This window comes from Canis lupus, chromosome 26, assembly GCF_048164855.1.
Source record: "Canis lupus baileyi chromosome 26, mCanLup2.hap1, whole genome shotgun sequence".
In the NCBI taxonomy this organism is placed as follows: domain Eukaryota; kingdom Metazoa; phylum Chordata; class Mammalia; order Carnivora; family Canidae; genus Canis; species Canis lupus.
The window spans coordinates 9,479,215-9,492,385 of NC_132863.1; the positions used below are offsets into that span (position 1 = coordinate 9,479,215).

Genomic DNA, 13,171 nt, shown 5'->3' on the forward strand with positions numbered 1-13,171 from the left:
ATGTACAGCATGGAACCCTATGCGGGGCTTGGATTCAAGACCCTGAGATTAAGACCTGAGCTGAGATCAAGAGTCAGATGCTTAACCCACTGAGCCACCCAGGCATCTCAAGGGCCATTTTGTTTCTCTTTTTTTATTATTATTTTTATTTATTTATTTTTGTATACATTTTATTGGAGTTCAATTTGCCAACATATAGTATAACACCCAGTGCTTATCCCATCAAGTGTCCCCCTCAGTGCCCGTCACCCAGTCACCCTGTCCCCCCACCCACCTCCCCTTCCACTACCCCTTGTTCATTTCCCAGAGTTAGGAATCTCTCATGTTCTGTCTCCCTATCTGATTTTTCCCACTCATTTTCTCTCCTTTCCCCTATAATCCCTTTTGCTATTTTTTATATTCTTAAGGGGCACTTTCTTAAGTGAAGTTAAGTGCTGTGTTCAGCTTGGCTCTCTGACTGAACAAATTCTTGAGTTTTCATTTTACCATATCAAGGTAGATGATGTTGCCTTACCTACAAATACCATTTCTAGTTGAGCATACTTTTTTAGAAGTATATTTTTTTTATTTTATTGTAAAATAGAGATGTTTGTCCATTAAGAAAATACTAAGAAGCCTTCCTCCACCTGTTATTTTGCCAATCAATAATTCTGTGATTTGTATCTTCAGTTAGGCAACACTTTGGGTTACAATCATTAACACTGTTATCAAACAGCAACTATTTGCTGAGCTTGTCCTATAGATACAATGCTAGGCTCTGGCTGTGCACAGACCTGGTGGTGAGCACAGGATATGTAAACAAAAATCTATGGGCCAGAAATGAGGGGGCAGTTGTTAATTGTTCAGATTACAATGCTGAAAGATTTCAAAAGATATAATGACTACTAAGAGTTGACATATTCAAGGAAGACTACTCAGAGATTAATATTCAACTTATCAGCGTGTGGTATGTTTTTGTTTGGATATCAGGGGTGTGGTGGTGATGGTGTATGTGATTTCAGTGCATGTGTGAGTATGAGTGTGTGTGTGTATGAGTGCATGAGCATGTGTAAATGTGCTTTATGGAAGGCATACAGGGCTGGACCTGGCAAAGTATCTAACAAATTCTGAGATTTATCAACTCATTTGTGGGTGATGTAAGATGTGTCCATCGCAGATACATAACAAGAAATCTCTAAAACTATATTCTGGAAGGAAACACTAATCCTGAGAGGGCTGAGAAAATTAACATTGATCAAGAAACTTTAGGAAATGCTGCAAAATAAATCATCCTTTTAAAGATGCAAGGGATACCTGGGTGGCTGTCGTCTTAGCATCTGCCTTCAGCTCAGGTCATGATCCTAGGGTCCTGGAATGAAGCCCCACACAGGGCTCCCTGCTCAAGGGGGAGTCTGTTTCTCCCTCTGCCCCTACCCCCTGCTTATGCTCTCTCTCTCTCTTTCTCTTTTGAATAAATAAATAAAATCTTTTTTTAAAAAATGAGGATGCAAAGGTACATATAAATATCTTGGCACACCAATTCACATCCTCAAGAGGAGATTTCCTCACCCTTTTCATATATTTTGAAAACACTGGTTTAGGGAGATACATAAGGCACCTATTGTTCAGTCCAAAAAGAGTAAATATTAAGCTGCAAGTAATGGAATATGATCAAAGGCTCCCGTGCAGATGGGAAACATGCACCAAGTGGTGTTTTAGACAAATTAATCTAGTAAGACAGAATATAGAATAAGGAGGGGGAGGCTAGAACCAAGGGACTGATTACTCTAAATCCATTCTCATACAACTTACAAAGTATTGAGAATTTTGTTTGCTTCCTTTTTAAAACTTTTCTATCTATGGACCAATCTCCTCAAATAAAGTATGATTTTAAATCCCAATAAATAGAGATAAAAGTCAAACTGATTTGGATAATGAAGGAGGCAGAGCAGGGGGCTCTGAACAAGAGCAAGAAAAGGACTGACTATAATCATGGGTACTGGGAGAGAATCAAGGATGAAATGGAAAGTGATGACTTTACAAGGGACATTAGGAAATAATTTCCAAATTGCAAAATGCTAAGTGGCCCATCAACTAAATGTGAAAGGTACTAAAACAAAATCTCATGGAGCTAAAAATAGATCTAGGCCTCAAGCTCCAGTGAGGATAACAGAAGGCAAAATGGCACCTGACTTTGTGGGTATCAGCCTCACTTTTAAATGTACTCAAAAAATAGAGGGGGAAAGAAATGAGGAGCCAGGACTTGAAAACTATCCGTGTTGACGTAACATTGTGAAAACTGATGAAGCTTGCCTGGTGGCAACCCTCCAAGCCAGTGGCTGTGCCTCCCTGTCAATGCCCTCCCCCAAAGCCCTCAAGATCTCCTTCCTACCCAACATAATGGAGTACTGAACAAGTTAATATTTCTTGAGCCATATTATTCTCTCTGAGCAGAAATCTTTGTCTTTTAGGGATTAAAATCAGTCATGAACCACTTTAGCTTTTCTTTAGTTCTTACTATTCTCTCTTGATCCTCTCATTTTCCTGTCCCTTGTCATTGCCCTTTACTTCTCTTCTCTTCCTGCCCCCTCCCCCTTTCTCAGTGTAACACATTAAATTCCCTTGAAGTTTTTTGCACATTGTCCTAGATTCTCAGAAACAAAACAGCCACCAGCAATCTGAAAAGATAATAAACATAGAAAATAATGAAGTGTATAGTATTGTTTTAGGCAGGCAGGTGTTTGTTTGCCTGTTTGTTGTCAAGGAAAATAAAGACTGTCATGAGAGAACAGTCACAAGAGGGGAGCCATTACTTCAGGATAGTTTGATTTGACTCCAGACAAGGTGAAATTAAGATGTGGACTCACTTTGCATTCAATGTTTCCTTTAAGCAGATATTTAAGATTTCTAACTGGGCACCTGTGAGGCAGAAAGAATGGTCATGATGGAGATTATGCAGATGGTTCAGTTTATTCCTCTCAGGCCCAGTATCCATTGTATATCCATAAACATGGGCTATGGTGGAATCTGGAGAGGAAAAAGTCATGCCTCAAATTCTTAAATGATGTAACCAAATCCTTCCCCATTTAACTTGATTCAGGCCAGTTTTTTCCATTTTATTCTAAGACTTTCAAAAGAAATACCATATTAAGAGGAAATAAATCTACCTTTGACATCAATTTAGGTATATCTTCCTCATAGAAATGAACTTAAACTATTTCTTTACATTTGTACAAAATTTTTTTTTTTTTTTTTTTTTTTTTGGCTAAGAGCCTCCATGTGAGAAGTTTGAGTTCAGAAGGGTGTGAATCTATTTTGCCTGATCAGAAAACCCTAAAATGACAACTAAACCCTATGTTACCTTAATATTGTAAAACACATTTATTAATGGCCCGAGGGAAAAAGGAAATGGCATTGTAGGTGGAAAAATATATCAAAAGCTTTAGGTTAGTGAAAACAAGTGATTATGAAAATATTTTGCTTCCATCTTAGGTGAAAGAGTCATTATCTAAAACAGTCCATCAACATTAAAAAATATATTTGCAGCTTATTAAGATTATTTGTTTTTATTAACAGCTACTTTGGATATTTTTAAAATTAAGCATACTGATACATGCACGTGCATACATGTTCATGTTTCCATTATTTTGTAATTCACGACAAAATAGTGATACTGCTAGGCTTTATATGCATTATAATTCATCTAAGAGAAAAATCTAACTTTATTAAAGAAAACCCTATTAAAGATCAAATCGTACGAAATCAAAATATTTTGTTTAACAAAAGACATTAAGACACAGTGTATAACATCATTGTGGACAGTATCCAATACCACAAAATTCAAGAACACAAAAGAATATCTGAATGGCCTCTTGAGATTTGTCCATGGGATTTGACCCACCTTTTGAGTCTCTTTAACACACAGCAAACTGTATCCATCAGAGAACCTTTTATTTTTCCTGTTAGCCTAGTCTTTAACAAAAAAATAAAGAAATACAAATATTATCAAAAGCTAGATCACTTACCATAAATGCCGGTTGAGATGCAGGGAAATGCCTGTGAATAAACCATAAAAATAACAATAAATTTTAAAAGAACAGCTGCCCAACCTGACATCTTCTATTTTAACATCTATTTACTTGATAATGGGAGGCCTTCTATTCACATGCTCAGACCTCTAAAGTTCACTCAGTTGGAGCAGGAGATACTGTGGAATATGGGCCTATTTGATTAACTGAAAACTTATCAGCAGCAATCATACCCGTTCAAAAGAGACAGCTGTCAAATTTCCAGGAATTTTGTGAATCAACTATTAAACACAGTTATAATTAAGAAATTCAATCATATAAGCCTGCAATGAAATGTTACATCTAAAACAAATATATGGAAATTATTTCACCCCCTCCTAATTATTTTGCCACATTTTACTATTGCCTTTGCTTTTGAGATGACTTAGGTCTATTATACATTTATATAATATATAATATAAGTAATGTATATCATATATAATATAAATAGTATATACATTTATGTAATATATGTTAAATAATATATAAATATATATTAATTATAAATTTATATATAATATAAACACTATATAATGGCATTACTACTGAGCTTCCTATCCCAGCTAGACATTAAGTGATGTCATTAGTGACTTAAAACCTGAAAATATCAATCAATATTCACATTGGATTATACTTGTGGGTCAATTGAAACCATGGGTTGGTTAGAGATAGGGAATTTTTATAACATTTGCAGAAGCTTTATGTAAGAATCAATAAGCAGTATAGAATTTATAATAAAAGGTATTGCATATTCTATTCTTACTTGTAAGTTGTGTGCTACACATTTTTTTATCAGTAAAATTTAAAATACGTGTATATATATGTATATGTATATATATATATATACACACACATATATATATACTCCTTTTTTTAGAGTCAGTTTTTAAACATTTACAGACAAACTACTGCTTAAACCACATGCAATGGACTGAATGTTTGTGTCTTTCAAAATTTATATGTTGAAGCCCTAATGTGATGGAATCTGGAGATGGGGTCTTTGGGAGCTAGTTAGGGGGAGGGTGGAGAACCCATGATAGGGCTCCAGTTCTAATAAGAAAAGGAAGAGAGCTAGCACTCTGCGCTTTTCCCGTCCTGAAGGTACAATGAGAAGACAGCCCTCTGCAAACCAGAAAAGGGGCCTTCACCAAATCCCAGATCTGCAGGTATACTGATCTCAGACTTCCCAGCCTCCAGAACTGTGAGAAATAAATGTTTGTCGTTGAAGCCACTCAGTCTACAAGGTTTGTTATAGCAGCCCAGACTAAGACCCCATATTTTACCTAGCAATGTGTAAAGAATTTGACTGAAAGAGTCGAGGAACAAATATGAATATATAGCTAGCTCTCTAAATTAGGCTAGCAGTGGAATGTGATCTGAGCATAGCAATGTCCTCTGCCAATGTACCTCTGTGTAAATTTAATCAAGTTATTTTCATCTTTCTTGTCTTTTTTATTTTTCAGTTGAAAATAAAGATGATAGCATTTACCATATAGAAATGTGCCATAGAAATTGATGACGGAATTTTTAAAAAATGTGACTGATAATGTGCTACAGAATCCAAGCACTGCAGCTGTGGTTACTGTAATAACAAACATTATTACTGAGCTCAACAATGATGAAATGTCTGTATTTTTTTCTTTATATCTTTGAGTTAAATGTGTACTACATTTTATATCCCTTAACATTTTTATATACTGTATGTTTATTCCCTTTACATGATGTCCTATTTAAAAAGTCACAATTTATGTGATTTTGTTGTAGAAAGAGTAATAGTGGACTCTGTTAAACCACATCTATAAAACTCATCTATATGTCTGCAAAGTGATAGATTTCTTTTTTCTGTTCCTTTACTAGTAAATACTACTGTTTTTAACAAGAAAATAGAACAGCTTTTGAAATGGAACAGGAGCCCCTTTTTTTTTTTTTTTTTTTTTTTTAGGAGCCACTTTTTAACCAAATTAACGAGTTCATTTTTTCATTTTTTGATTCCTTGGGCTCTGGAGGTGCCAATAAGATGTGAAGAGTGTTTTTGAATGATTCAATACATCCAAGAACACAGAACCATGAAGAGATAGCATGAAGCACATTCTCCTGGAAATACTCTAGTCTTTTTAAAGACATTCACCAAGACAATTGACAGGCCATTCTGCCCGTGTGAAAGCCAGCTGCAAGCTTACTGTAAGCAATTTGTTACAGATAGAAAGGGCTCAGAGTTCAGGAATGGCCTTATTTAAAAACACAAATACAAATTAGAGAGGATGCAGGGTCATCCCTGTTATTTTTGCCATGCTCATTCACATTCTGCTGTGCCTTTTAAATGAAGTAGAGGGAAGCTCAGCCCATGGAGTGAACTGAGCACATAAACATCACCCGTCTTGTGTTTGCAACAGAGAGAGAGAGGTTAGAAACTGCTGCCTTGAGCCATCTCAGCCATCCTTGAGACCAGAGACGCCATGATGTTTTCGACAAACAAGCCAAGCCCCCTTTAAATCCCATCTGGATATCTTTCCAGTTCACCATGTTGGGTAGTTTACTGACCTTCCCTGGGCATCTGTTTCATCATTAGTAAGGAAACTAATGAAAAAAAGAGGCTCAGCAAAAAAGGGTCTGTGGGAGGTTTAGGAGGAATAAGGATCACAGGACAGGGTGTCTGACAGGTAGCAATAGCTTGATTTGTGATGATTCTTGAAGTGGCGCTGAGATGCCCAACAAACTCAAGGGAGAATTGCTGCCCTACAGCAGAGCTTCCCAATCTTGGCACTATTGATATTCTGGACCAGATAATTCTTTGTTAATGGGGGCTGTGCGGTGCATGGTGAGATGGTTGGCAGCATCCCTGGACTCGATCCACTTGATGCCAGTGGTATCACCTTGGTTGTGACGATAAAGCTATATGCCTAGGCATTGTCAAATATCCCCTAGGGGGCAAAGTCATCCCTGGTTGAGGACAATTGCCCTAGAATCTGGGACCTAAATCCCAGCAGTGCTGTCAACAGTCTCCAATTATCAACCTTTTCAAGGATTGCCTCAGACACAAAGAGCTACTCCATTCACAGTCATTATGACCCTTCCCAGGGAAATCCGTATCCAAAGACTAATTAATATAAAGCAGAAAGGCCTGGGCTCATTTCAGCTTGCTTCAGTGCAACACTGAAGGGCCCTGCCAGCTCCAGAACTCATTTTTCCCTCCTCACTCCTGCTTCCCTCCTCTCTCTTCTCCAGGTGTGGATCCCAAAATCCTAAATAAGCATCTTGCACCCTAATCTCTGTCTCAGAGTCTGCCTCCTGGGGAACTGATCTAACGACACTCTGCTTCCCTCTTAGGGCAAGTTATAGGAGTCTTTTCCACATTAGATCTACCAGAAGAGACACACTGAACAGTTAATGGCAACTTTCATTTGCTTCACCTCCCAGCAATATCTTGGAATTAATCACGCAACTTAGTAATTGAGTCTGAATGTACCAACTGCCTTGTCTGTTTTAACAAGGACAAATAGCTACATCTGAAAATGACATAGCTGCCTTGAATGCAAAGGCAAATGGTAGTGTAATGGAGGATGACTTTGATAATATTATTGTATTAATTCAAACAAAAAAGCAATGATAAAGCAGAGATGGAACTACAACATCATGGAAAAAGTTCATTTTATGTAAAACAACTTTGCATGTAATTCATCCAAACTAAATCTCCTCCATTAATCACTTTTCATTCATGGGGGAATAAGGGAGGGAATGAAAGAGGTGGGGAGAGAGAAAAAGAGAGGTTGAGAAAGAAAGCATAAGCGAATGAGCTCAACTAAGAGATTTTACAGTATATAGTCTGTGTTCTTTGCTATAATAAATTTTTGATAGTGTCACCAGAAGTGAGTAGCATGGGATTTCTTTATTTCAAAGTTGTATTTAACATAACTACTTCCCACAAAAATCCTCTCCTGTGAAAGAATGATAGATTGTACCAAAACGTAGGCCAATTAGCCTGGTTTGTTTCAAGTGCACACAACTCAACAGTCACCTGTGGAACTTGAGGAATGACATCACCAGCCTAATTTGTAAGGCTCCATTTTCTCCTTCCAGAGGACCCAGGAGCAAAAAGTCTTCATGCTAATCAGACCCCAGCATATAGCCACCAGAAACTTGCTTCATAACACTTGAATTTTAGGCTTATTTTTCCAAGTCAACATGCACTTGCTCTCTTGGGGGAAAATTAATCATTTGACTTGGAGAGTGGAAAAGGATTTTTCTTTCGTGAAATTATAGATTGAGCCATAAGTGGAAACACTTCCTTAACCCAGCATGTTGGTTTCAAATGCTTTTGTAAAAACACTGAAATCCTTAGGGCTATAGACTATGCCTCCCATCCTCTTGAATATCTATTTCTACTCATCCATTTGAGGGCAAGGAAGGAAATTGCCCACTACCTTTTTTGTCTTGATTCTAATAGTGCCTCAAAACCAAGACAATAAGCCCTAAGCCACATCATAACCATCCTTTGTTTTTCCCTGACCCTTGATTCTTGGTTCATGCTTTCCTACAAAGTGGGAATTTCTTTCTCTCTTCCTTATCCATGTTCATTGCCATCTATCCATTGCTTATGCAATATCCTTGCTGGCTGGGGAGGACTGCCTCTCTCCCCAGCTACACAGGAAGGTGTTGATTGACCTAAGTAAGTAGCACACATCCCCCTTAGCCAAAAGTAGAGAGAGATGGAAAGTTCTGACATCAGTGAGCTGTTGGTGTAAATTAACTGTAAAGTGCTGCAGTCTCAAGAATCTTTCAATTGCTGAGCCCACACTTTCCTTCTTGTTCAGTCAGTTTTAGTTAGATTTTCCATTATTTGCAAGCAAAAGCATGCTACCTGATATACCTACCATTTAACTGTTTTTAATTATATATCCCATTTCACGGAGGAAGCTATTGATTGCAAGAAACCCAATTATTTGGTTCTACTTTGTGTACCACTAAGAAAGAGGAAGCTCAATGAGTTGAAATATAACGTGTTTTCTTATCCTTTAGGATTTGTATTGTATACTTAATTGAAATTGCTATTTTGGATTTATTTACATAATTTCTTAAATCACCTCTTGCTCTAGGGAATAGATTAAAAAGAGATAAATTGGTTAGGTTTTCCTAAAACTAGTCCACATTCTGAGTCTGGTACTTCTGAATCATTTTTCACTATGAAGTCACAGGTAAGAGTATTCCATAGTTTCATCCTGAGGTGTTGTTAGTCCAGTTCTTCACAAGAGCTCCACTATGGACTTCTCTTCCAAGCTTCTAATACCTTATCTACAAGTTTTGAAGCTGGCTTCTTTTTTGTTGCCAAAAAATGTTTTCAGACAACAGCCAAACACACACTTCCCCCTCATATGGCTCTCATTTCGTTGGTTGGCTGAAAGGCAAACAGTTACAGCTGCCCAGTCAGTCCACCAGGAATTATAGCCAAGTGTATACATGTACAGGCAGCAAAAACTCACCACTACTATGCTTGACTGTAAGATATCCCAGGGTATATGAGGCATCCAATTTTCAAAGAAGATGGGATATGAGAAAATGAGCATCTTATAAATAATGAACATCAAGGTATGATTTTTTGTCTTTAGATGTTTGATTATCAGGATTAGGATAGTGAGTTGTGCCATAGTCCCTTTGTCCAGAATGCAGAATACTTGAGTGTTTCTCAAACTATAATATGCCTCACTCTAGGAGTCTGCAAGATATTTTGCGGTGGCAAACAGATGGCTATTACTCATTTCAATGTAATATCTACATATTATTTTGATATACACCATATCCCCATTACTTTGGCCAAGTCTTCATCCTTCCTTCTTTTTTTTAAAGACTCTATTTATTCATTAATGAGAGACACACAGAGAGAGACAGAGACATAGGCAGAGGGAGAAGCAGGCTCCCTGTGGGGATCCTGATGTGGGACTCGATTCCAGGACCCCAGGATCATGACTTGAGCTAAATGCAGATGCTCAACTACTGATTCCCCAGGTGCCCCAAGTCTTCATCCTTCCTACTATCTACATGCTTTACAATGTGATTTTACAGTTCTTCCTTTAGGGGAAGATGTACTTTCCTTGTATCACTGATGATAGGCTTGAGCATATGACTTTGTTTGGTCAATGGGATAAGAGTAGACATGACATTTAGACTTGAACTTTTATACTCCTGGCTTTAAGAAGGACATGAAAAGGGCCTGCCTCATGTAGCCTGAAGCTAAGGGACAAGCAGAGTATGAAACCATCCCAGGGCAGCTGTGTTCCAGTAATTCCACAAGTGTGTGAACAAGGGAGACATGCTTATTATTATGTCACTAAGTTTTGGGGGTACTTTGTTACACAGCATTATTGTGGCAATAGCAATGGCATAACTATGCTAAAACTCTAGGTTACTGTAATGACTTACAAGTAGGAATGCTGGTTTTCCATTTAAGGAGATGATATAAAGTTTCCTTTGGAAATAAAAGTACTTAAAGAGTCAATTAAAATATTAGATAAAAAAGTAAATAAGTAAAATAAAATATTAGATAATCATCATATTAGAAGTTCAATGTGAATGCTTAAAATTAGGAAAATATTGATGCAGTAAATATAGATTTGAATTGGAAGGCAAGAGATCAGAGTCACTCATTATCTATAAATCTGAGAGCCAACAGTGTATCTCCTCAGTGCATCAGTCTTTCCATCTATAAAAGGAGCAGAGTTGGATTAGATGTGTTTTCAGCTATTTAATTCTATGATGCTACCAAATGGCTCTTATCCTTTCCTACATAGCTCAGGAGAAAGCTGACAGAGAGACAGGCAATTTCATAGCATCATGAATGCCTTACAGCGTTGAACATGGGAGGCGACAGCACGGCAGCAATGATGGCTGTCACTTTTGAGTTAGTTTTGAGTAATGTGCCAAGCACTGGGCCAAGAGCTCTATGTATATTATCTGATTTATTCTCACAAACAATCCTGTGACAAAGAACATATTACCCCTTTTCAATAGACATGGAGGACTAATAAGCCAAGAAAGCAAACTCGTTCAAGGTCAGAGAAAGGAATGCTAGCAAAGGGATTTATTTATTATTTTACATAGGGAATAACTGATCCTATTTTTTGCCTTTAATATTTCTTAAATATACAAATCATTCATGACCACATTCCCAAAGGCTCAGACAAGACTGGTGTAGGCAGACAGCCCTGAGAATTTCTCCTACAGCTACTTCCCTCCTTCCTCTGACTCAACTAGGATATGCTTCCTGCAAGTCCATCATGGTCAATAGTATGGTGAGCAGCATTGCATTCCATGCATTTACATTTTTTTTTAATGATAGTCACACACAGAGAGAGAGAGGGAGAGAGAGAGAGAGAGAGAGAGGCAGAGACACAGGCCGAGGGAGAAGCAGGCTCCATGCACCAGGAGCCCGACGTGGTATTCAATCCCGGGTATCCAGGATCGCGCCCTGGGCCAAAGGCAGGCCCCAAACTGCTGCGCCACCCAGGGATCCCTGCATTTACATTTTAAAGACTAAATAAAATTGGGTCTTTTTCCTGATCTCAGTCCTCTACTGGCTTCTCACCACACTTTGAATAAAACTTGAAATAAAGACCATGGCCTTCCAGCGCCCAATGATCTGGCTTCTGGCTTCCTCTCCCTTTCCTCTTCGTCCACTTTTCCCTTTGCTCACAGAGTTGCAACCACACTGGCCTCCTTTTGTTCTCCAGACACACAAAACACAGTCCTGCTTCAGGGACTTTGGCCTTGCTGTCCCCACAGCCTGGCACATGTTCCTTTTAGATCTCTGATCAAATGTCACTTCCTCAAAGAGGCTCTTTCTGGCCTCTAGCTAAATTATTCCCTATTCCCTTAGGCTACTTTGTATCCCTTTATGACTCCTACACCACAGTTGTTTGCTTGTTCTTTGTGTCCTCAATTTCAATTCCTCCTACTGGCATATAACTCCAAAGAAGACTTTTGTTTTACTTGTATCACCAGCACCTAAACCGTGGACCAGAACTCAATAAATATCTGCCGAATGGTTAAATGAATAAATAATTGAGTTAGATGGCATATATAAACATAGTCATATATTCTTTCCCATACAAATTAGAGCATGCATTGCAGGTTTTGTTTTGAGAGTAGTTTTTTTGTTGTTGTTGTTGTTTTTGTTTTTTTTCATGTCCCAGATCTTAGAGATCTTTCATTGTCAGTGCATATGTACTTAACAGTATTCTGGTAGGATCTATTTCTAGAAATGAAATTAACTTGTTTAACCACTGGGTTAAAAGAAAAGTACATTGAAATTTTTGAAACTATTGACAAACTACTGCCCCCATATTTGTTTCTCCAGTGTAAAACCTCTTCAATAATAAAAAAGAGTCCTTAATTCCATGTTTCCCCTAATTACATGGGTGAATAGAGCAAAAGGATGCTGTCTCCTTTACAAATTGCACTGGAAAATGCAAATCCCTTTCAAATATTTCCATCTCCAAGGCTAAATAACCTGAAGACCAAGGTCATTTAGAGGAGACTGTGAATGAGATCACATGGAATTGGCCAGTGAAGTGTTTGAAGTACATTGTGCAAGCTCACCCAGGCACCATAATTATAAGCAATAACTTTGTTTTTGTTTTCTTCATTATACCTTGGAAATAGCTGTCATAAAGTCATTTATTGCCAGCTGCTTGCATGTTTATAACTACAACTCCTCACAATATAAAACAAACTATTACATAGCTATGAATAGTAGCAGTCCTCTTCCAAACTTTATATTTTTCAAGAAGACAGCTGGATTGTTTCCACTGTGAATTTATTAGGATGCAAAATGTCAGAACCAGCAAGGAGAAAAGCTTGCCTTTTGCCCAAGCTTGCTCATGTGACTGGTAAGAATGTTTTACTGTAAAACATGTGAAAACAAGAACAGGTCACCATAAACCTGCTGAACCCCAAAAAATGTTCATTTTGTTCCAAACAGTCTACAACTGTAAACTCTCTTTATGTAGAAGCAAAGGGAAGAAACAGAGGTTAAGAAAGAAAAACAAAACCCCCCAAAACCTCTTATCAATAGCGAAACACTTGTGCAGTATGAAAATTCTTACTGGAGCAAAATGTCCCTAAAATGATGACTT

The 13,171-nt window shown here is 37.7% G+C and overlaps 1 protein-coding gene across 4 annotated transcripts in view; it reads right to left on the minus strand.

Annotated features, from left to right (window-relative positions):
- MACROD2 (mono-ADP ribosylhydrolase 2) overlaps positions 1-13,171 on the minus strand; it is a 1,923,575-nt gene that overhangs the window by 580,360 nt on the left and 1,330,044 nt on the right. For all 4 annotated transcript variants that reach the window (XM_072800037.1, XM_072800036.1, XM_072800035.1 and 1 more), the window contains exon 7: positions 4,005-4,035. In XM_072800037.1, the coding sequence (XP_072656138.1) occupies positions 4,005-4,035 (31 nt within the window). The remainder of the gene's footprint in view (positions 1-4,004; positions 4,036-13,171) is intronic.